At 50.7% G+C, this 23,612-nt stretch overlaps 2 protein-coding genes across 10 annotated transcripts; one reads left to right on the forward strand and one right to left on the reverse strand.

Annotated features, from left to right (window-relative positions):
* The first annotated feature begins 5 nt into the window (after positions 1 to 5).
* LOC146259909 (testis-expressed protein 47-like) lies at positions 6 to 1,870 on the forward strand. 3 transcript variants are annotated; one of them, XM_084669724.1, is made up of 7 exons: positions 6 to 156; positions 278 to 359; positions 669 to 772; positions 886 to 947; positions 1,053 to 1,251; positions 1,430 to 1,580; positions 1,731 to 1,870. In XM_084669724.1, exons 1-7 carry the CDS (start codon positions 40 to 42, stop codon positions 1,766 to 1,768), a joined length of 753 nt encoding a protein of 250 aa, XP_084525850.1. In that variant the 5' UTR covers positions 6 to 39; the 3' UTR covers positions 1,769 to 1,870. The 3 variants fall into 3 exon arrangements, with proteins under 3 accessions (XP_084525850.1, XP_084525851.1, XP_084525852.1); XM_084669725.1 differs by having other exon boundaries at positions 1,433 to 1,580; XM_084669726.1 differs by having other exon boundaries at positions 20 to 156; positions 295 to 359.
* Positions 1,871 to 1,878: 8 nt separating this feature from the next.
* arhgap17a (Rho GTPase activating protein 17a) lies at positions 1,879 to 23,495 on the reverse strand. Of its 7 annotated transcripts, XM_084669718.1 has the most exons (22): positions 22,931 to 23,495; positions 16,568 to 16,607; positions 13,740 to 13,844; positions 13,413 to 13,445; positions 12,602 to 12,678; positions 12,068 to 12,179; positions 11,741 to 11,817; positions 11,462 to 11,579; positions 10,579 to 10,647; positions 10,220 to 10,301; positions 9,548 to 9,675; positions 8,632 to 8,743; positions 8,468 to 8,549; positions 8,231 to 8,311; positions 7,901 to 8,014; positions 7,696 to 7,787; positions 7,438 to 7,594; positions 6,771 to 7,028; positions 5,811 to 5,962; positions 5,141 to 5,659; positions 4,845 to 4,867; positions 3,435 to 3,560 (listed from the first exon to the last, which is right to left on the reverse strand). In XM_084669718.1, exons 1-21 carry the CDS (start codon positions 22,981 to 22,983, stop codon positions 4,863 to 4,865), a joined length of 2,466 nt encoding a protein of 821 aa, XP_084525844.1. In that variant the 5' UTR covers positions 22,984 to 23,495; the 3' UTR covers positions 3,435 to 3,560; positions 4,845 to 4,862. The 7 variants fall into 7 exon arrangements, with proteins under 7 accessions (XP_084525840.1, XP_084525843.1, XP_084525841.1 ...); XM_084669714.1 differs by lacking the exon at positions 4,845 to 4,867 and having other exon boundaries at positions 1,879 to 3,560; XM_084669717.1 differs by lacking the exons at positions 4,845 to 4,867; positions 16,568 to 16,607 and having other exon boundaries at positions 1,879 to 3,560.
* Positions 23,496 to 23,612: the final 117 nt, after the last annotated feature.

Below are 23,612 nucleotides of genomic sequence, written 5' to 3' on the forward strand. Positions count from 1 at the left end.
GTCGGGTGATGCTGTTGCCATAGTGAAGAGCTTAGTAAAATGGCCGGAAATTCTCTGCCTTCGACTTTGGCTGCCAATGTTTGCGTGAACGTATATTATAACGCATACAAAAACTCATTGTTTGCCGATTACGATAAGCAAAAATCTAATGACAAAGTAAGTCGACATTATCTGTATGAACGGCCTTAATTTAGCTAATTACTCAGTTCGGAGTGCGAGTGCGCTGCCCCTATCAGTTTTCAACATATTCTAACCAAACTGTTTTGTTGTTTTTAAGAAAGAATTTGTTCACAGATTGGTGTATGTGGCTACTACATCTCCACAGTTTAACTCCGAAGAAAAAAGGACCACTATTGGAGGTAATTCCTTCATAAAAAAATATTGGAGCTCAGCAACACAACACCAGTGGCATCACCTGGCAGCTTTTAATATTAGGCCTATATTCAAATATGTAATATACAATTGCATGGCACACACTATGATGGAACTGTAAAGTGGTTGCAGAACAATTGCTGCACAAAAATAATATTTAAAAATAGATTATATAGTCTGAATGTGGTCTCAATATCTAGTAGTGTTCATGGTATCAATGAGGATAATATGTGATAATGAACTGTGAATTTAAATGGGTTTAATTGACTTTCAAATATGTACTTTTATATTCACAGAGTACTACGATGGTTTTTTATCAAAGTTTCAGAAAAACACACAGACCGAGGGAGTTACTGGTGTCCTCCTGTTGTATCCTAAATGTATCATCCATGTACTAGAGGTACTGCCTCCTTGATCAACTAAATTAGTCTTACAGGTTATAACCCTCATGTAGACAATGTTTAGGACTTCGCTACCCCTATCATATGTTTTAGGCCTTTCTTTTATTTGCAGTCCTCTGCAGATGTTCTGACACTGCTCCTGAAAGATCTAAGCAACATGGAGCAAAATCCCAGGTAATATCTCCTTCAGGTTCAACACATCTTCCCAACCAAGGAATCCCTGATGTTCCTCAGTCTTGCTGATCTCACCGCCGTCCTGCTGCCTCTCCCTCTGCCCAGCTCTCCTCTGCAGCAGGGGAGGATCCTGGTGACGTCTCACATGATCCCGAACCGGCTGTTCCCGTCGTGGGGTTACCGTTTTGTCACTCCGCCCCTCAGCCTGCAGGACGCCTCCCCGCAGGCCGAGCCTGTGGAGACTCTGGTTCCTGACTGTCTGGCCGTCATCTACAAGCTCTGTCTCCGCCTGCTCAAACGAAAAGTACATGAAGAACCCTTTCCTCTCTCTCCAGCCCCCTCTACCTGTCTATCCTCCCTGCACCACATGCAGCGAAGCTGCGATCGGGCCTTGGATTGAGATGGCTGAGGGGCAAAGTTGACATTCCTGTACAACAAAACAATTTTGTATGTTTCCAAGGTGTGTGTGTGTGTGTGTTCAGCAGGACATCTTCCCAGGGCTGGATGCCCAGGAGCAGGCTTTGGTTCTTGAGGAGGACACAGTCCTTCACCTCTGTCACAGTCCCATACTGCGCTCTCCCTCCACCTATCTGGAAGTCTACAACAAGCCCCAACACATCCTCATGGACTCCGGTACAGCCTCTGCCCTTTAGGACCTTTGTGTGTGTGTGTGTTTAGAAGAGGGACAGAGAGAGAGGGGGGGGGGGGGGAGTACTGATATTTAAGGGGTGAGAGAACAAATGTGTGGCGACACTATAACACAGGTTCTGTTTCTCCTTGTAGAAATTGTGTGGCCAACCCATCGTAGGCTATGCTGGTAGCTGGCATGAAGAGAAGTTTCCTGACAATCCTTCTATAGTACATCCCCTGATTATACCCTGTCTTACCAGGAGTAGTGAGTACACATTATAATATAGACGACACAATTCCATTTTATTCTTATAATTTTATTTTCTTTGGAAAGGGAATATAACCAAGCATTCATATTACATTTTTATTTCATGAATCAGCTCAACAATCTGCATATAAAACTACCGAGCTCCAAATGCAGGGCTGTCTTCATATCTCTAGTTTCATGGCATTTGTTCGTTTCTTGGTGCCTCACTATAGAGACCTCTATGCTGAAGGATAAGGCAGCGAGGTATGAGAGAGAAAGAGAGAGAGGAGGGCAGGAAATACCAGCAAGACTAAAGGCATGATTGTCGCTGAAAAACAGTACATATGATGAACTTATTTCCAGGGCAACTAACGCATCCAAGACGTTGCTATTGGTACCATAGTGGGCAGTTTGCCAACCTATCCCTGCATTATATTCAAGGCAAAAGCTAAACTTTACACACAAATAGAAAACAAAAAAAGCTAACACCACCTCACCACTGAGATTTTACAATGCTTGTAAACCCAGCTCAGAGTGTTAGAAAGGAGAGTTCCACATGGAAACCTGTTCACCAAGAAGCTCTCCTGGAGATGCTTTCAAGGGCATTTTGAATCATTTTGAGGGATTCTAAAGCCATCGGCTTAAATGAAAAAAAGAAATGTGTATATGCGCTTCGGATCACCTTTCCCTACATTCACTCAAAGTCATTTTAATGCCCCAGCAACATCAGAGTAAACATGACAAATAGAAAGGCAAAATATTCATCGCCTACAAAGCTAGAACATACAGCATGTAGGGTAACACAAGGATCCTACCACTACTAGCATGTACTGTATATGCTAGCAGTGCTAACACAGTAAGGCATGATCCAAAAGACTGCAGTTAACTCAAGCCACAGGGAATGGGTCTTTTGGAAGAGAAACATATACAGACAGAACAGGTGAAAAAGGAGGAGGTTCATACAAAACAGGTACGGAAGTGGTCTGATCTGACTGGAAACCTGCAGTCACCAGCTACACTTTAAGCAACAGACATGTTTGTCTTTTCTTTTTTTTTGGTTTCTACAATTTCCAACACATTTCCTGTGCTTGAGAGACAAAAAAAAAAACGCATTTTATAATCTAAGGCCTTGGTCAATAAACAATATCAAAATCACCTCATACCACTACTGGTCTTGTCAATCCATAGTTGCCAACCCACACCCTGTCCCTTCAAGGTGCAACATCCCATCCAAATACATAGTTCCATTTCTCTCTGCATCTTTACTGTAGCTCTTAGTTTCTGTGCGTCATCCAGTTAAACCAAGGTTCATCGTGGCTTTGCCAATGCTACAGAGTGGCAGCTATCAAGTACACGACTGGAGCACAAGCTGAAACGGGGCTCTAGTGTGTGTGTGTGCGTGTGTGTGTGTAGAGAGAGAGAGAGAGAGAGAGAGAGAGAGAGAGAGAGAGAGAGAGAGAGTGAGAGCAGCTGAGGTGTGGCAGTTAAAGGGCGGAGGGTGGTGCTGGGACACGGGCGGTGGAGAGAAGAGGCAGGACCGGGCGGCGGGGGTGGGGGGACAGGAAGGTGCGCTTGATTCGGAAGCCGAGCACGTCCCCTTCCTCACAGGACGGTGCTCTCAGTGTCCAGCTCAGAGTCTCGGTGAGAGGGCACGGGGCCGGGCGCCACTGGCTGCTGGTCCACAGCAAAGTCAGGGACGAAGGCTCTGGTCAAGCCCTTCAGGGAGAGGGCGGGGTCTGATGGACGAAAAAACACAGGTCAACACAGGTGGACGAGGACACTGTCTGACATGCAGTCTGACACAGACCTCCCATGACAACATGTTAGTGTGCTGTAGAGAATGTACTGCCGTTATAGAATGTACCCCCTCTTGTCGATTTTCTTTGAAAAGGCCCTTCATGTAGCCTAGACTCGTCATAACAAATAGTGTTGGATGTTAGCAGCCTAGGCAAGCATGCGTATCATTGATCACGTCCTGTGCTCATCCTTCATGCTGCGTACTGTCACAAGAACAAGTAACGATCGCACAGACAAACGGGTGGACAATACATTCAGTGACTTCACTCCGTTCTTCGTCAACGTGGCGAAGCACGTGGCTTCCCAGTTGGCTCGGAGATCAATGAAAAGGTCAGAGGGTTAAGCGCTGGTGAAAACACAGATGGCGTTGTTGTGTCAGGCAGCGTGTGAGGGGACACTCATGGTGGGCTTGCTGCGCTGCCGGGGGGTGATCAAGCGGAGAAGGGGAGCTTAGACAAGCCGGTCCACAGAGACAGATCATGCTGAGGCTGCGTCGTGGTGGAGGGGAAACGGACGTTGCTCTGTGAGAAGGCCGTGCTTGGTGTCGAGGTGGGCAGGGACAGAGGGGCATGCTGGGAGGCGACTGCAGGGTCATGCTTCTCAAGGCCATTCAGACCAGTGGACACCAACACTGGGACACTGTGTGGCTAACAGGCTCCATTTGAGACAGAAACGTTTGAATGTAATTAAAATATAAAAAGTAATTAAGAGTGAAATTGGAAGGAGATTACTGAGGAAGATTGACAGGTCTAGGACACACGGGCTCCTGGTTCTAGCACTGTGTGGACTACAGATGTGGCCGCTATCAGTGACAAGCTTTGTATTCATTAATACACAACTCAACACAATACTAACAGTAAAAAAATAAATATATATATATATATCTTAGAGTTGAAGGCTTTGCAAAAGACATACAGGAAGTTGTACTGGATCGAGATTGTAGAACCTGATTACTTTTCAGATTCTGAGATCTGTTTGACATTTGCAAACACTTAATATGTTGCTTGTCATTTGCAAATCCTTATCAAAATGTTACTGACATTCAATGATTGGGTAATGGGAGGTCAATGATTGATAATCAATGGTAACCACGGTAAACTGGAGCAGGAGTGGAAGGTATAAATGATGATGATGAGAATGATGTCATTGTCGTGACGGGGTTGAGCACAAACAAAATGATCGTGCAGGAGCTGCTAGTTTGAAGGATTACTGTAGCTACAAACCTCTGTCACAAGCGATCCTTAACCTGTGAAGGTATTGTGACACACCACTTATTAGAGAGAGAAAGAGAGAGCACCTCTATGGTGCTACTTGGTTAAACAATAGGCAAGACTCAACACAAACAGGTGACCCTTTACGGTAATACATTGTGCGAAAACATGGAATGAGCAAGAAACCATGATCAAATCTGATCTTACGGCAGCAAATATGGATCCAGATGTGACCTGCGTACTACATCTATGTACCTATAGCTATGCCTCATGTACTGACACTAAACGAGCCAGCTGGCTGTCCTCACCCATGATCTTGTAGGCCGTGCTGCAGAGGCCGTTGGTGTCGCCGCCAGGGTTGGGGGGCTGCGGAGGAGGGGGGATGCTGGGCCTATTCCTGGGCTTGGGCACCGGCCGCGGCCTGGGGAGGGATCCTGACTGGAAGGGCGTGGCTGAGGGGACGCCAGGGCTGTCCTGGGGGGCAGAGGACGGCGGGGGGGTGTCTGGTGGGGTGGGGGTGTCTGGAGGGGAGTGCTCCGTCCCGAGGGGGTCCCCCTGGGGCTGGGGGAGAGCTCTTGGCTGTGGGGGGGGGCTGACCTGTGAGGGGGGCTGGGGAGGGGGGTGGTTGGGGGCCTGGATGTGGGGCTGGTTGTTGGAGTGGCGTCTGGGGATGGCGCAGGGCTGGGCTGTGGGAGAGGTGGGGGAGTGGCTGGAGACGGGCCGGGGGGAGGGGCTTAGGGACTGGGCGGAGCCTGGGGAGGGGATATTGGGCTGGCCTGGAGGGGGGTTGGCTGGTTTAGGAGGGGCGGGGGCTGGTTTCTTTGTACCTAGAGGAAGGAGGTGCAACGTTAGACGCTAACGTCAACGACATCACGTACCCCCAGTGGTCCTACATCAGCCCGGTGCATCAACAAACCAAGCATGGTCCCAGGACCGTGGTGAGTGTGGAGGTGTTTATCAAGCCTGGCTGGGGCTCACCTCTGCGCATCATGTGAGGACTTGGCCCCATGGGTCCGGCCCCGGGGGTCCCCACGCCCAGCCCTGAGGGGTTAGCGCCGCCCGTGTGCCCCCCTCCTGAGCCGTTCCTCTGGGGAGGGGGGGTGGAGGTGAAGTCGCGTAGCTTTGGGTTGCTGGACACACGGGGAACAAGACCAACACGACACAAGATCTCAGACCGAGTTCACTGGGTTCCAAAGAACCCCCCCCCCCCCCCAAAAAAAAATATATAAATAAATAAAAAAATTAAAAAAACATAAAACATACAGACTTCCTCTATGGCCATGCAATACAAAACAACCATCGTCTTGAGTCTTCCTTGACTATTGCTGTGGGTGCGCGCAATTTCCTCCTTTCATCCCAGGCAGATAACAGATCAATTGAACTATCTGTCTGGAAAGGAGGAGCCTGCCGATCAATAGAATCCTTTCACGGAACGATTCAAAGAGGCTCTTAAGCAGCGAGGTTACGTAAGGGCAGCGGGGAAAGGGGGGGGGGGGGGGATTGGCGCCCAACATCTCAGGGCAGCTCAGTCCGGTTCTGCTGACTGCGGCGTTTCAGAGTGCAGGGCAGAGTGGTTGAAGAGGATGAGGGGTCCTTAGAGAATGCTGGAAATGACAGCAGCCATTGTTGTGGTGTTCCTGTGGGCTGCCCTGAGACGTGCCCGGGCCATAAAGAAGGTTCACCACTTTGCAGAAAATGCGGTTCGAGATGCGGGGAGGACAAAACAAGTGGACGGGTTCGAGAAGGGACACGTCTTGGCCCGCGACTGACGAGACCGGCTAGACCGGTCTGCGCCTTCCTTTCATTCACCGACACAGAGCTCGCTGATAAGAGCAGCGGATGAACAGCGACCGTCTACGAAGCGTCCACATGCAGCAGCTGTAAGCCCCTCCATGCAGTGTGTGGTGGGGTGGCTCCTGTCCAGCGCCCAGCCCTTACCTGATCTCCTCTGTGTGCTGAGCTAGCAGCTGCTGTGCCGCCACCAGGGCTGCCATGCCCAGGGCCAGGCTGGGCTGGCAGCCCTCCAGGGCCAAGCCCCCCAGAGGGGCCTGCAGCTGGGGCTCCCCCAGGGGGCCCGGGCTCCCGGGGGCCTCCACGGGGGGCAAGGGAGGCTGGAAGGTAGGCGAAGCGTGCTGCTTTCTACCTAAAGTGTTGCTGCCTCTACGCGGGTTATGGTCCGAGTGTTTGTTAGCGGAGCTACACAGAGAGAGGGAGAGAGAGGAGGGAGAGAGAGAGAGAGACAGAGAGACAGAGAGAGAGTGGACAGGAGACGAGAGACACCAGAGACATGATTATAGTCACCCACAGAATCTCCACTACCACCAGAGAGGGAGATAGTTAGAAGAGAAAGAGAGAGATAGAAAGAGAAACTAGAAGCAAACTAAAATCAGTGCTCAAGTCCTGAATCACGGATCCACAGTGAGATTAGAAGACCCCGCCAAAAATATCAGATGATGGTATTATCAATCGAGTTAGAACATTGAAATAGCAGACAATTTCAATTTACAAGCAATTATGGGGTTTGAGGTGAAGGGCAAGCATGACAGGGGGTGTGAGGGGGGCATTTGAGTTGTGTGTGGCCCTGTCCGGGGGTGAGAGCTCATACCTATCCTTGCGGGGCGTGTCGTTGTCTGGTCCCACCATGCTGACCGGCCTCTTCCTCTCAACTGTGCCACAGTCGTAGTCGGGCGCAGTCAGGTGGTTGCCGTGGGTGGAAGGTGGCGTTGGCATGGCAAACATGCCCGACACGTTAAACTCCACGTCTGGGAGTATCATTGGGATTGGGGAGAGAGAGGGAGAGCATTATTGTGACTGGACAATAACGACTGCCAAACAGCTATTTAGCCAATAAGAGCACACCCACCTTCAGGGAAGAACCAATCAGCATGCTGGATGATGGGTTCTATGATGGTCACCACGTGAACGGAGGTAGCAGCAGCCATCTCAGCGAGAGTGCTGTCATCCCAAACACAACGACACAAAAGTCATATAGGCGTCCCTTTTTTGGTCTTCACCCGCTCCCTCCCTTCCTCACCCCCCCGCCCCCCTCACCCCCCCGCCCCCCTCACCCCTCGGTCTTGGCCCACAGCAGGTTGGGCCCCAGGACGATGGCGATGTTGCTGGGGGTCATCTTGTTGGCCTCGCTCTCCTGGGACAGCTTGGCCAGGAACTTCACCAGATACCTGCACAAACACGCACGCAAAGCAAACCAACCTATGAAACGACAAAGACAACCTAAAGTGGTCTAACTCATGTGGCAGTGGGTGGAGGCTAGGTGAGTGCTACTGGGTGGAGGCTAGGTGAGTGCTACTGTGTGGAGGCTAGGTGAGTGCTACTGGGTGGAGGCTAGGTGAGTGCTACTGTGTGGAGGCTAGGTGAGTGCTACTGTGTGGACAGACCTCAGGTTGGCCTTGTTGTTCTTTGGCAGCTGGTCGCACACCACCCACAGAGCCTGGAGCCTCTTGTCTGGGTCCGACACACTGGAGGGAGGGAGAAACAGAAGGACAGTGTGCGAGATAGCGAGGGGCGGGGAGGCAGACGGACAAACAGAGCAAGACAAAAATACAGACGATACAGAATGTAGAGTGACAGAGGGAAAAAAAGAAAGAGAGAGATAAGACTTTTGTCTGCCTTACTTGGAGGCCTGGGTCCACTCGTCATACAGCTGGTAGGTCATCAGCGGTTCAGGCAGCTCTCTCAGGTAGGACTTCAAGGCTCCTGGAAGCACAACATTCACATCAGTAGGACCAGAGGCCAGCCCAGGGGCCGGGGGGGTCTCAGGAGGGGGGGTGGACCGTACCAGCGACAGCGTGGGGGTCCGAGTAGAACTCCTCCAGCTGAGAGGTGGAACAGTCCAGAGCTGCCTTCAGCTTCTTCAGCTTGGAGGCTCCGGCAGCAATCCTGAACAGGCCCTGGAGATGCGTGCACAAACACACACACACACACGCACACCATGAGGTATTCTGTAAGTCAACAACTTGAACACCCTGGTCATAAACCCATGTAGAGATCGTTTCCCAACCCCTCTCTCCCATAGACACACCTGCACAACACAGAGAGCCACCACACGGACACACAAACACACACTCGCACACGCTGAAAATCCCAAACATGCCAGCAACCTCTCTACTTTCACTCACAAACAAAGGCTTTCACCACACTGACAACAGCTGTTCACTGGAGACTAAATAGGAAGACAAATACTGTGGTCAGAACTGGAAAGAGAGGACACACACACACTACACACAGGGAGGAACGCACGCACACACACACGCCTCACACACACACACACATCTGATTTATAGATGAGACACAAGTAGTTTGTTATTGTGTTCTAAATTGAGCCTGAGGTGGGGTCAGGACATAAACACCATAAATCGACATCCCAGCACAGAAACAAAGAGTGGAGAGAGACAGAGAGAGGGGGCAGACAGAGGGAGACAAACACAGCAGAGTTTACGGTCTCACTGCCCGTCTCCCTGCCTTGCTCCGAGTGGCACTCCGCTTGTTTGGGGCCGTTTGAATTCACACCCACATCAAACTTGATTTTAAGGTGTTTGATTTTTGAAGCTTTCAGGAGGGAACGTGACTCGTTTGGACTCGCCAGCAACAAACACGAGGAGGGATCTAACCGCTTCGCTTCCTCCCTGCTGTTCCTCCTGCACTCCCTTCCTCCCTCCCCTACCTCCCTACCTCCCTCCCTCCCTCCCCTCTACCTCCTCCTTCATGCCCGTCTCCAGCAGCATCATGACGCAGGCCTCCAGGGGCAGAGCGATCTCCCGGCTGCTCCTCTTCAGGTGCTCGTCCAGGCCCGTCCCGAACGCAGGCTTCTCTGTCCACGAGTCTGGGGAGGGGGGAGGGGGAAGAGACAGCTTACTGGAAGGTGGCGGTGTTGAATGATGATGAGCGTGTGCGAGAGCGTGTTGACATGCGAGTATGAGAGAGAGAAAGAGAGAACGGTGAACACCGGGTGGGTGAAATATCATTATTTGAAGTGTGTGCGTGTGTGTGAGGAGAGTGTGAGTCATGGGCTGCATGCTGGGAGGCCTGTCTGGTTTGGACCTCCTGTGTTCTACCGAGGGGGAAAAAAACAACCCTGTAAGAACGACCACAGAATGCGGTCGTGAAAACGAGAGAGAGAAAGAGAGAGAATCTGGAAATAGGATGGTGCTCTCCAACCAAGGAGCCTTGTGGCTCCACTGCCACCCTGTACTGCATGGTGCTGTACTGTACAGCACTCTGTCCAGACTGTCCAGTACTGTACTGTCTCACAGTGCTGAACCTTTATGGTCCTGAAGAGAACACTGGCTGGAGTCAAGAGGCTGGAGGTCTGGACTGTACCTGACCATGAGAGAGAGAGTGTCGGGGAAAGGGGGTGGGGGCTGTACCTTGCTGTGCTTGGATAGTTGGCAGGACACTCTCCAGCACGGTTAGAGATTTCCTATGGTAATCAGCTTGGGCTTCTAAGAGCTGGAAACGGGAACAGAACCCACATTGTGAAAGAGAGCGGGAGAGATAGAGAGAGAGAGTGTTAGAGAAAGGGGGAGGGAGAGAGAGAGAGAGAGAGCGGGAGAGAGAGAGAGAGAGAGAGAGAGAGAGAGAGAGAGAGAGAGAGAGAGAGAGAGAGAGAGACAGCACTCAGATACACTGTGTTGGTCAACTCAGCTGGGGACTTTCCCACAGGTAATGCAACCACGCAAACACACACACAGTACAAACACACACAGTACAAACACACAGTACTCACCATGACATAGTAGCGGGCATAATCCCCTTCCTTTGAGAAGAAGTTGTACATGTCTGCAGCCAGTTGATCCTGTGAGAAGAAAGACAGAGTCCCAACAGTGAGGGCCGAGTCAGCCAGACTGGAGATCTGTCTGGACCTGACCTGGACAGTTCAGCCAGACTGGAGATCTGTCTGGACCTGACCTGGACAGTTCAGCCAGACTGGAGATCTGTCTGGACCTGACCTGGACAGTTCAGCCAGACTGGAGATCTGTCTGGACCTGACCTGGACAGTTCAGCCAGACTGGAGATCTGTCTGGACCTGACCTGGACAGTTCAGCCAGACTGGAGATCTGTCTGGACCTGACCTGGACAGTTCAGCCAGACTGGAGATCTGTCTGGACCTGACCTGGACAGTTCAGCCAGACTGGAGATCTGTCTGGACCTGACCTGGACAGTTCAGCCAGACTGGAGATCTGTCTGGACCTGACCTGGACAGTTCAGCCAGGCTGGAGATCTGTCTGGACCTGACCTGGACAGTTCAGCCAGGCTGGAGATCTGTCTGGACCTGACCTGGACAGTTCAGCCAGACTGGAGATCTGTCTGGACCTGACCTGGACAGTTCAGCCAGTGGAAACACACGGCCTGGCCTTCCTGGACACAAGACCTGACACACACACACACTGCACCAAGGCAGCGCGCACACACACACACACACAGCTGACTGGGCATTCCAGTCATGCGAGTGTCAACATCAAGGAGGTCATCACAGGCGGAAATGAGAGGCAGAAACACAGACAGACAGACAGAGAGACAGACAGACAGAGAGACAGACAGAGAGACAAAACGGGCATGCAGACAGCCCCTGAGAGACGTGCTGGAGTGCTGAGGGTGTGCTGAGCTACCTTGCAGAGCTCCACTTTGTTCATAGCTTCATCCACCTCCTCCTTGAGAAGGTCAGCCTTGGCGGTCAGTGCTTGAGTGTTCGTTCCTGAGATTATCGACTTGGTCGCCTGCAACCATCTGACAGAGAGAGAGCGACAGAGACAGAGAGATACACGCACACACAGAGAGAGATTAAGCCATCATTAGCAGACTGAGCGACACAAGCTGCTGTACTTGACTGACATGTGACCAGTAGTGGTGAACAACAGTAAGGACTTGTGGGGGTTAGAGGTGCTGACCTTGCTCTGGCAGAGTCGTAGTCCAGCACCAGCTTGGCCAGCTGCTTCCTCTGCTTCAGGATGTTGGGGATGTCCACCTGAGGAGGTCAAAGCCTGCTTGGTGATCACCTCCATGGATCCATTCACATCAATCGTGGGTTTGTTCTGGTGTGGGATGTCAGGGTTGGTGTTGAATGCAGCACTATACTGCTTGTTGCAATGTGTGTGTGTGTGTGTGTGTGGCTGACCTCTGCAGTGTGTGTGTGTGTGTGTGAGAGAGAGAGCCGCTGACCTCTGCAGTGTGTGTGTGTGTGTGTGTGTGTGTGTGTGTGTGTGAAAGTGGCTGACCTCTGCTAGCTGGTTGAGGGGGTCTAGCACGTCCTTCTCCAGTTGCAACTCGTGTTGCATCAGCTCTGACGCAAGCCTGTTCTCTGCCTCTCCACACACCTCCATCATCTTCCTGTCAACACACACACACACACACACACACACAGAGGGTGTGAGGATCACACTATCCTGATGATCACATGACCAGTTCTCGCCTTCACAGTGACAGTGTCTCAACGAGGTGTTGCAGACGCCATCACCCCAGACTGGCACCCCAGCGGTGTCCCCCCCAGCCTGGAGGAACAGGGCTTTAAGCCAAAAATAAAATAAAAAACGTTTTCTGTCAAAATTGAGATTTCTGATGTTTTGTATAGTTGACACCCTAAACGTCATTGCAATGTACAAAAAGTATATGATTACTTATGAACAACAGTTCATTTCAACGGATATGGACATAGCTAGCAGGATTTTCATGCCATGTCAAATCGAATTATGAAACGGAGCATCTTTGAATGCAGTTTGCTCCCTTATCGGACACGTCACTCATTCACCCACCCAATCAGAGACTCCTCTCCCAGCTGACTGCCTCCGTCCACCATGGCCTGAGAGAGTGCTGTCAGGGGTAGCTTTTTCTGCAATGGTGTGTGTTTGTGAGAGAGAGAGAGAGAGAGACAGAGAGAGAGAGAGAGACAGAGAGAGAGAGAGAGAGAGAGAGACAGAGACAGAGACAGAGACAGAGAGACAGAGAGACAGAGAGAGAGAGAGAGAGAGAGAGAGAGACAGAGAGACAGAGAGACAGAGAGACAGAGAGACAGAGAGACAGAGAGACAGAGAGACAGAGAGATAGTACATTTGTGTGTGGACAGATAGTTGGGAGAGAAAGAAAAACAGATATCCATTAGACAACAGGTGAAGCTCAACATTGAACATCGAACCTTCCCCTAAAGCCTAAACCCTTAAAGTCCCTGGTTAGTTAACAAAATGAACAGAAAGTCAGGAATCATTTTCATGTTGAGGGGGAGGGGGGGGGGGGGTCTCTGGGTTAGGGAGGCGGAGCAGGGCGCTCTCCTGAGGAAAGTGTTGAGGGGGAAGAGAGGTCATGGGATATGAAACCCTACTGCCATGTCCAACCATCCATGATGTTGGACAGGAAGCCCAGCCCAGGCCCCGCCCACTGCCAACCCAGGCCCCGCCCACTGCCAACCCAGGCCCCGCCCACTGCCAACCCAGGCCCCGCCCACTGCCATGCACAGGGCCCCCGCACCACGCTAACCTAGAGCGATGGAGGGACAGATACAGAGAGGTGGGGAAAGAAGAGATGGATGAAGAAGAGGCGGAAGTCTCTGGGTTGGTTCGTTTTGTTTACCTGACCATTTCCTGAATATAGGCGCGGTACGGACTGGAAGGGTCAGAATGGTGCATGTTGGGTAGTGAGAGGTAGAGAACACAGAAAAGACTGGTGTGAAAAACACGATCTCCATGGTGGCGAGGCACAGGTCAGTTTGGGATATTAATAATATTTGATCGGGGGAACATCATGTTGGTTTAATCAGGTTTATATGCAAGGTTAGGTTACTGGCAAGAATGATTATGTGATTGAGTTACCAACTAGACAGGTTAAAATGGCCTTAACGATAGACAGTGGTCGTGTTGATTCGGGTGTGTGTGTGTGTGTGTGTGTGTGTGCGCTCACGTGTCTCTTCTCTGCTTCGGCTCCTATGTGACCCTGCAGACACGTGACCATCCTCTTGTGTGTGTTGTGGGACACCACCCGCACCATCTCCATACGCCTCTCAATCTGTGGGAAAGACCACGCAACATACATGACCCTCCAGACATACACAACATTAGGTAGCTGAGCAGTTAGGGAATCGGGCTAGTAATCTGAAAGTCGCCAGTTTGATTCCCGGCCGTGCCAAATGATGACATGCACCAGCTGAGGAAGTGTGGGAGGGCGGGGCTTCCTGACCTGAGGCCGTCAGCTGACCTCGCAGACACACTGCTCATACGTCGGATGACGTAACAGCCCTGTGGGAGCTGGTGTCTGTGACCACGCTAGCGCTCCGTGTGGAGGTTAGGACAGAGCGCTGGGACCTGACCACGAACCATGTCTCCAATCTCTCTCTCTCTCTCTCTCTCTCTCTCTCTCTCTCTCTCTCTCTCTCTCTCTCTCTCTCTCTCTCTCTCTCTCTCTCTCTCTGTCTCTCTCTCTCTCTCTGTCTCTCTCTCTCTCTCTCTCTCTGTCTCTCTCTCTCTCTCTCTCTCTCTCTCTCTCTCTCTCTCTCTCTCTCTCTCTCTCTCACTCTCTCACTCTCTCTCACTCTCTCACTCTCTCACTCTCTCACTCTCTCACTGTCTCTCTCTCTAGTACTCTCTCCGGCCTCATTACGGTCTCCTGTTGGCTCGTAGAGGTTTGGCCCCATACTGTGTACTCTGGCTAGTAGGCGGGACTGGAAGGGTCAAAGGTCAAGCGTGATGGATTGTGGCGTTCCCAGTGGGGAGGCGCAGGAATGCTTCTCTGTCCAGCACCGATGAGTCATCGGCAGCGTTGCCATGGAGGCGGTGCGCTGGGCTGTGACCGGGGGGGGCGGTGTGTTTTACAACGCTGGTGACCTTGTGGGCTTCAGGGCCCTCGGTCAGACATGGCTGAGAACACGTCCTGAACAGGCACGGGGAACCATAGCTGCAGTCGTTCAGATGAGACTAGGCTCTGGTCACTTTATTATGGCTCAGCTCCAAGCCTCCATTAACAATGAGTCATACACACTTGGGGAAGGAAGGAAGAAAGAAAGGGAAAGAAAGAAAGGGAAAGAAACAAAAGAAAGAAACAAATCTTAAGAATAGTAGTGTGTGTGGGAACAGGGCTGAGGACAAAGAGAAGACATGGAATCTTGTGTAACCCGTGGGGAGCATGACCTGGCGTTGACAGAGATCAAGAGAGGCAACGGCGTTTCAATAGCACTGTGTCGGAAAACACCGGCATGCAAGAATTCCAAGCAGGGAGAGGAGACACCCGCCCTGCACGCCGTCGCCCTTCACCTCTCTCTCCACCTCCCTTTCAGTCTTGCTTACGTCTTTCCCTCACGAAGAGGCCCCCCAACATTCCCACCACAGCTGGGTCAAACACACACACACACACACACACACACACACACACACACACACAAACACACACACACACACACACACATTGGCTGAGGCTGGGGAAAGCCGTTCAGACATGACCTGGCACAAGAACAGGGGATTCCCCCTCCCTCTACTCTCAACAGGGGGATCCTGTGGAAGGGGGTGTGGATGTGGTCCTTTCCGTTACCATCACAGTACACACACAGACATAAACACAGTCCTGTTTTTAGTCCTCCTTTCCATCACACACACACACAGGTACATACACATGCACACACACACGCTCTTTAGCTGGAAGGCACAGACAATAGCCCATGTGTGCTGCTGCTCCTGATCAGGCACAGTCCGGTCTGTTCTATGACTCGAGAACAGAGATGGGGTGTGTGTTTGTGTACGTGTAAGTCAATTAAGGGATGTGAACATGCCCAGACAAGCAGAGAAAGGGACTGAGCAAGGGAGATATAGACAGCGAGAGATGGAGGGAGACAGCGAGAGCGACACAGACAGAGAGGGGAATGGGGGAAGCCACAAACAAAGCCATAAACAGCCCTCCGTAATTCAGAACTCGGTTTGACTGTGGCTACACAAGCCTTTCCAATGCAACACATGAACAAGCCATACAGCATTCTCCAGGGAGGTGGGGAGGTCCTTCCCAGAGTGACAGATCAACACGGGCTATATCAAACAGTCAACTGGACAGTGTCTTCACAGTGATGACTGTGGGGAATGTTATCCCTCAAAAGATGGAATGGACAGACAGCTGTCTAGGGAATGAGAACTACCGAGTCCAGGAGCTTCTCCTCTGAGAAGTGTGGGTGTTTACTGCACGCAGTGTTTACACACACACACCAACTGTGGGTGGAGGAGAGGTGCCAGAGGACAAAGGGGAAAGTCACACGGTGTGAGGGAGGCAGGAACCTGCCCATGGTTGCTCCCCCCCCCCCCCTCCCGTTCATACCGGGGCCGGGGAAAACCACATTCTGGTACGCCAGAAATAACGTGTTTGGAATGTCTTGTTTGGAGGCAGGAGGTGGCTGGGCGTATTCCACCTGCTGCCTGGCTGGCTGGCTGGTTCCCTGTGGGAACACCCCAGGACAGGGTGGTGGTGGGGGGGGGGGGGTCAGAGAGAGGTTTCTGGCGACCTGGCTGGGGATGTGCACATGCTCGGTGTTGGCACTGGGTTCTCACGAGCTCCACCTGTACATCCAGACTTCCAAAACAAACTGCATCTCGCCAGGGTTCCTATTAATAGGATCTTCAGAATGTACGGCTGTTGGCTGGACTGTTGGACTCCAGCGACAGCGTTAGCCAAGATGGCTGCTGCATCAGACTGCTTCTCGGGCCGCGGCGGTATCGGGGACTGAGAGGGAAGGAAAAGAGGGAGGGAGGATTTACCTGTAACAGGTCATCGCTGAGGACTTCTGTTTTCTCGGCTCTGGGGGGGAGAGAGAGGGAACAACACAGGAGAGGTCAGAGGTCAGACCTGGTGACACAAGAGATCAACCACACAAAAGCATTACAAAGAAACTGTGGTGTGGTTTGAATGGCTTCCCAGTTGTTGGCTGGTCTGTTTGGTTGAGCTGCAGTTTGGAAGCCAAATGCTGGCTGACAGGATTACGCAACAAGCATCCAGTAATGGTTGGGTCTGTATGATTAGACGGTACACATGCTGAGGGTTCCCAGGCCTGGGCGGCCTGGCCACATTCCTCATCACACACAGGAACAGCAGCTGCCCTGGGGCTCATCACCATGGGGATTCTGGAGATGTCTCTCCTAGGTAACCGTCACCATGACAAAAAATAATAATACACCAAATAGGAAGAAACAGTGGAAATCTATTTTGTATTGGCGCAGATTATGGAGGGGGAGGTACAGATTGAATCAATGTTGGTGAGAGGTAAACAAACTGAACGGAGATAGTGGTGATGTTAACCTGATCAAAGTAATCTACTGTAATCTTTACATTCTGACTAAATGAAATCAGTGGAATGAACGTAGCTTGAACAATCCATTGCAGTCTAGACTTCTTTGAGCAACAGCAACATAATAGATGCTGACTGCTGATATCAAAAGCTCTGCTCCAACACAAGGGCATGCCAGACATTACTCAGACTAAGGGGTGGTCTCTGGTCAACAGCTGACGGCACCTGTGTGCTAGCCTAGCCTAGCCTAGCCTAGGACAGGACTCATGTTCTGCCCGGGCTCTGGCCCTGCCCCAACCTTACCTAGTCTGTCCTGTCCTACCCTAGCCAGGCTTAGCAGACAACTTTCTTCATCCTAGGCTAGCATGTCTCCCAGTATGTCAGCTACCCCAAAGAGGACTGCACTGTGTCTCAGCTAGCGTGTGTTACCCAAGGCCTTGTCTGCTAGTCTATGCTAACACAGGCCTGGTTTGATGCTACCACATGCCTTGTCGTCTGCAGCAGCGCTACATGCTAGTGCCTAAGCTAGTGTGCCAGCCAGCATAGCCCAAATCGGCCGGGGGCTATTCATAGTCTTCTAATAGAATGCTTTAAGGGTCAGACAGATTAGATTCACTTAAAGGGAGAAGGAAAACCCAGGCTCAGCTCAAACTGCTTATCAACACCTTGGGAGGAGCCAGGCACTGTAGGAGAGGCCTAGCAACCGCTGCTCCTGGCAACGCTGCTGCTACTCACCAACACGGAACCTAATATCTTTTGTATTATAACATTGCAACTCATACTATGGCCTAAAGGCCGGCTGGTATCTAGTTTAAAGACGTAAGCTTGTTTTGTTGAACCCAGTTCCGCTTATTGAGGAAGCGAGGGTGTGCTGACAGTGCGTTGTCTAGGTCAGTGTGTTGAACTGTTCTAAAGGAGAGCACCAACATGCCAGCGTTGGCTGAGATGGACGGCAGGATACTTGAGGGGCAACACAGTCAGATTCTGAGGCCTGTTTTTTTTTATAAACTCCAGCATATCCTTGTTACCATTACGACTTCCTGTTGTCAGCTGTCCCCTGGTGCTTGTTTTTTAGGATGATGTGGCACAGCGGTTGCTGACCTCCCCCCTCCACATGTACATTCTTACACACACCCCCCCACACACACACACACACACACACACACACACACCCCCACACACACACACACACACACCCCCACACACACACACACCCACACACACACACACACACACACACACACCCCCCCCCACACACACACACACACACGGTGGTGCAGGGTAACTCCTAAGTAATTCCTCATAGGATAACTTGACTTAAAAACCAACTCTGGTTGGATTGGATAACAGCCTGTATCCTATATGGAATCAATGAAGTCAGAGCGACTCCTTTGAAACCAGTCCAGCACCAATTGGAGACCTCACTGGCTAAAGACTCAATAATCCGACAACAGGCTTTTCACATGAGTACTAGCCTTCACAGTCTCTTTCTCATTCCTTCTCTCCCCCGTTCCATACCCCCCCCACCCCCACCCCCCAGCCCAGCCCCACACCTCTATCCCTCCTCTCCACACCCCCATAGCGGCTGACCTGGGGCCAGTTTCATTACTGGATCTCGCAATGGGGAGCTGTGCTCCAGGAAGCGGCTCCAACTGATCAGGGGCCAGCTGCTAAACTGTGGAGGAGAAACGGGAGCCGGAGCCTCCCCCAGAGTCCCTCCTCCAGACTCAGCGCACTATAGTAACCTCCTGACAGCCAGACAGCTGCTTCCAATTACAACACAGAGAGGCTGGGGAACAGAGGGAAGAGATAGAGACCAAAGACTGAGGAGGAGAGAAGGAGAAAGGGAGGGAGGGAGGGATAAAGAGGAGGGGGAGAGAAAAGAGAAAAGGGAGGTGGGGGCCATGAGAAGATAAAAAAGGGCTATTTGGATATGGGAGAAAGGCCAGAAAACAGAGAGCGGGAGAACTGGGAACGGGGAGGGGGAGAAAGGGGGGCGGGGACCCTGAAACCAGAAATCATAGCTGCTGATTCGGAAAGTCCTGGTTCTTGTCTGTGTTCTGCAGGAAGTCAGGCTGAAGAGGTTCCTGGCCCAGTTTAGACTCTGTGGAGGTCTCAACCCAGCAGCCAAACAACATGGTCTCCAGCTACGCAGACAGCCCTTAAGACACACACACACACACACCACAGCATTTTGCATCCAACCACTGAGTTGGCCTACAACACTACACAGACTTCAAGCTGTCTGGAGACGCACCCACCAAGTAGTAAGAACCCAGTGCTACAGGGAACAGATCAAGGCTCACATGTGTTTCCAGAGCCAGTTGAAAGTAGTTCAGGAACACGGCTTCTAATGCAGCCCTGTAGAGCTTGCTGGTCTACTGATCAATGACAAAAAAAATCAATGGATGACTTTAGCAGGGTTGTTGGTAGAATAATCAGGGGTTTCTGGTCTCCAGATTAAACTCACATTTACTTAAATTTGACAGTGTAAGGAGACTGCGTCACTGGATCAAAAATAGGATTTGCTGAGACAACGCCTCAGGACTAGAAAACAAAAAAAAACTAAACAAGAACTGTTGTTGAGGGAGTCAGCTGACCGGGGCTGGTAGGGAATAGTGGCGGTCTGACTGCAGTCCAGAACAGCCTGCTGTGCTGGCTGTCTCACCGCTTCCTCCCTGCATGTGACACGCGGCTAAACACGGAGGGACATGGGGTGACACGGCAGTTAGCCTTTAAAGCTCAGCTGGTGCCAGTTCGGCCCGTGGTAGTCACGGTTACATGGTGTCATTGTGCCTGTGTAAGAGAACACTGGTGAGCCTCGCTAGCTGTTAGCCTAGCGAGCCAGTACCCATCCAACAGCTGTTACTGCTAACCCCTCCAGGCCTGAGAGGACTGCAGGAGAGGTGGGTGGGTGGGGTCGGTTAAGTCTGCAACAGTTGGCAGATGCTCAGGCCGAGGCAGGTAATGAAAATGGGATATAAATGAAAGGAATGGCAAACAGCTGAGTAACAAGCCGTAGCCAGGGGGAACACTGACTTCACACAGGAAGAGCTTTGATTGAGCCCACAGACTGATGTCAGGACAAAGCCTGATAAGAAGTACTGACAAACACTCTCTTTCTTCTGTGGAAGGGTATGGCCCTGACAGGTTTGGTCTCAACGACAAGTGACACAATGTAGAAACCCTGTGTGTGTGGGACAAACGGTTGCTGGATATCTTGGCCTGTGTTCAGGCCTGTGTTCAAGCCTGCATCCTATACGTCCACTCCCACACTGTGCTATCTGGTCTGATAGGACAGTGTGGCACACAGTGTGGCACACGGGTCTCCCCAAACCAGGCTGACTCAAAGCGGATCGTTATGTCAGTTGTGTGGCTCCACAGTTGATCATATTCATCTACTTGTGCAATGTCATGTCAATGTACTACGTTAATGTATTGGACGAGGCAATACAGTGCAAAAATCACACTGCATCAACCTGTGATCTGATGAAGCTGAATTCCAAGAAGGAAAGCCACAGTGACACAGAGGTAAGACCATCCATCTTGCCTCGCAAGCCTCACTAGAGCCTTCTCTCTCCATATGTCTCTCTCTCCTTCTCTTCCTCAGTTCAACTGTCTCTCTCCTTTTCTTCCTCAGTTCAACTGTCTCTCTCTCCTTTTCTTCCTCAGTTCAACTGTCTCTCTCTCTCCTTCTCTTCCTCAGTTCAACTGTCTCTCTCTCCTTCTCTTCCTCAGTTCAACTGTCTCTCTCTCCTTCTCTTCCTCAGTTCAACTGTCTCTCTCTCCTTCTCTTCCTCAGTTCAACTGTCTCTCTCTCCTTCTCTTCCTCAGTTCAACTGTCTGTCTCTCCTTCTTAGAAGCAGTCAGTGTTCCGCCTGGGAGGTCATTTCCTGTTTGGAGAGGAATAAGGAGAGATTTCCTCTGAGTGGCTGCAAGCTGGACACCGTGTTCTGACTCTGCACAATCACAGGAACCCAGGGCCAGGCGGGCTAAAGGCCCCTGTCATCAACACATTTACTCACAAACACCCACACGCACTGCTGTCACACACACGCATCTAACCATAGCCAATGCCCTGAGACAAATATACTCACACACACACACAAACAAACACCTACACTGACCATCAATAGTATCCTGCAAACTCTCAAGTTAACTTGCACATAGACAAAGACGTGCAATGCACACACACAAACATGCACGCGCACGCACACACAGGTCTGTTTTCCACATCACACACTCTCCTGATTCCTGGTAGTGAAATACAGTGTGTGTGTGTGTGGGGGGGGGGGATGAGTATTCCAGAGCTCTCTCCAGGTCTGAGGCAGCAGTATTAGTATTACTGTGGATCCTGCTGCAGATAGAGTTACACTCGCATAGACACCACAGGACTAGCTGACTAAGTGGATGCCCTCTACTCTGCCAACAAGCTCAACCACTTCTGCACTGATGAAAATAAAGTAGTAAGTAGTCTATGGTCTAGCCTTGCTGTCCTGGACTTGGTATTGAGAACACTGTCTTCAGTAGTGGAATGAAGAGAACAGAGCAGGGAAGACAGTCCATATCGTAACCTCGAACATGGGATGATGTCAATCACGAGCCATGCCTCTTCCGTCGGCTAAAACTTGACAAGCTGTGAGTGCTGCAATGGTTACTCTCATCTGGAGATGAACAGAGGAGGGAGTATGAGGAGAGGGAGAGGGGGGAGAGAGAGAGAGAGAAAGAGGGAGAGAGAGATGCTTTCTAAAGGGGTACTATCCTGTGATGGGTTCCACCCTCTAGAACATTAACCCCCCCCCCCCCCCTCCCAAAACACACACACACCATACCCTTCTTCACAAACCCTGTCCTTTGGGCACGACACTTCTCTGCTCCCCTTCTCTGCTCACAGAATCATGTTACTGAAGATATTACATAGCAGGACATCAGACATCAGTAGAAATGCTACATTTACATGAAACATTTAGCCACACCTTTTTGGAGACGCACTCTCAAAATTTAAGCCATTAGGAAGGCTGAGAGTTCTGAAGACAGTGCGGCACATCCGTGCCAACTGATAACGTATCAAAGTCAGTAAGAATGCATTACGTTCATTTGGAGATAAGCCTTGACTGAGACAATTCTAGCCAAGTCTATAGCTATGGACCAGACAGTAGATTTGAGGTGAAGGGATGAGTCACTGCTATGACTGACTGTTTGATATGGTGACCCTGGGATACAGGTGTGATGTTCCCATCTCATCATTTCATCATATGCGCACCAGTCTTCCCTCAGATCGTATGGCCATGGGCACAAGGGAACGAAGGCTATTAAAATAGCAAGGCAAACTCTTCCTTTCCTACCTCATTTGAAACTCATACTCTGCTTGATGCTGTACCCTTTTCAATGCAATGACACGGCTGCACCTGTGGTCCCGATAGAACACGGGACTTTTAATTCCATCCTGCCCCTGTCTAACACCAGGCATTGCTCAGATAGTGATAAAGAACAGGCAAGCAGATGAGACCAAGACGGTGCTTCGTAGTTGTCAGAATCTGCGGGGATGGAGTTGAAAAAGTTGACTTGGTGCAAATGTGATTAAAAGTCTAAGACATCACGCAGCCTTCATGTAGAATAGTTTTGAAATGACATCTCTGTTAACGTTAAAAGGAACCATGAACCATATCGCAAACCGTTAGACCAGCAACTTGTTGGTGCTTTGCTGTTAAAATGAATACACAAGGCCATAGAAATCAGGGCACATTTTCAACCCCCCAACGAAAGCTAGTCTAACCTACAAGCATACTAGTTTGTAATAGCAAAAGGAAAATACTACAGCAAGCTAGGTGCTTACCTGCCAACTGTTTGGTTGGCGAGTTGTTTCATCCGATTGAACTGTTTCTTCATTTTAGTCCTTTTCCAGACGACTCTTTATACGGTGTGGAGCTGGATATGAAACCCCCTCTTCTGTTCTGCATCAGCCGTCCGTCCTTAAAGGCTTTAGTTGGTCATGAAGTTCAGCTACAGATTATAAGCTATTTTCGCAGTGGAAATACAAGAGGTTAGCTTTCCAGAACCAGAAAATTATGTTTAGCTAACTAGCTAGCCTCTCTTGGTGGTAACGTTGCTACTGTAGCTAGCGTCGCTAGGAGAGAGACCACTGCAAACTGGGTTTTCCAAGTGGTGGTTTTCAGGAAAAAGTTCCCTTGTTAGCTCACGACGACATTTTTTATATTTCGCTAGCCCTCGAAACCAACTATCGTGGCTTTCAATTAAATTGAACTAAAGAAAACACAAAACAAGGCAATCCAGACTTTCACTAAGTAGCCTGGGAAGCTTTTTCATTGCTGGATATGGCTGTCTAATCCCCGCGGCTGACTGCTTTCCTAACCAGCAGCGCTCTTCTGCCACTCGCAGAGCAAAGCGTTCGATGGGAGGGGGGGTGGGGTGGGGGGGGGGGGGGGTAAGTGTACGTAGCATCACCCAGCACATCTCTCCATAATCCTAAATATGCTGAGTGTGTAGTTTGTCATGGT

Source organism: Hypomesus nipponensis, chromosome 13 (assembly GCF_054491055.1).
Source record: "Hypomesus nipponensis isolate SF chromosome 13, ASM5449105v1, whole genome shotgun sequence".
In the NCBI taxonomy this organism is placed as follows: domain Eukaryota; kingdom Metazoa; phylum Chordata; class Actinopteri; order Osmeriformes; family Osmeridae; genus Hypomesus; species Hypomesus nipponensis.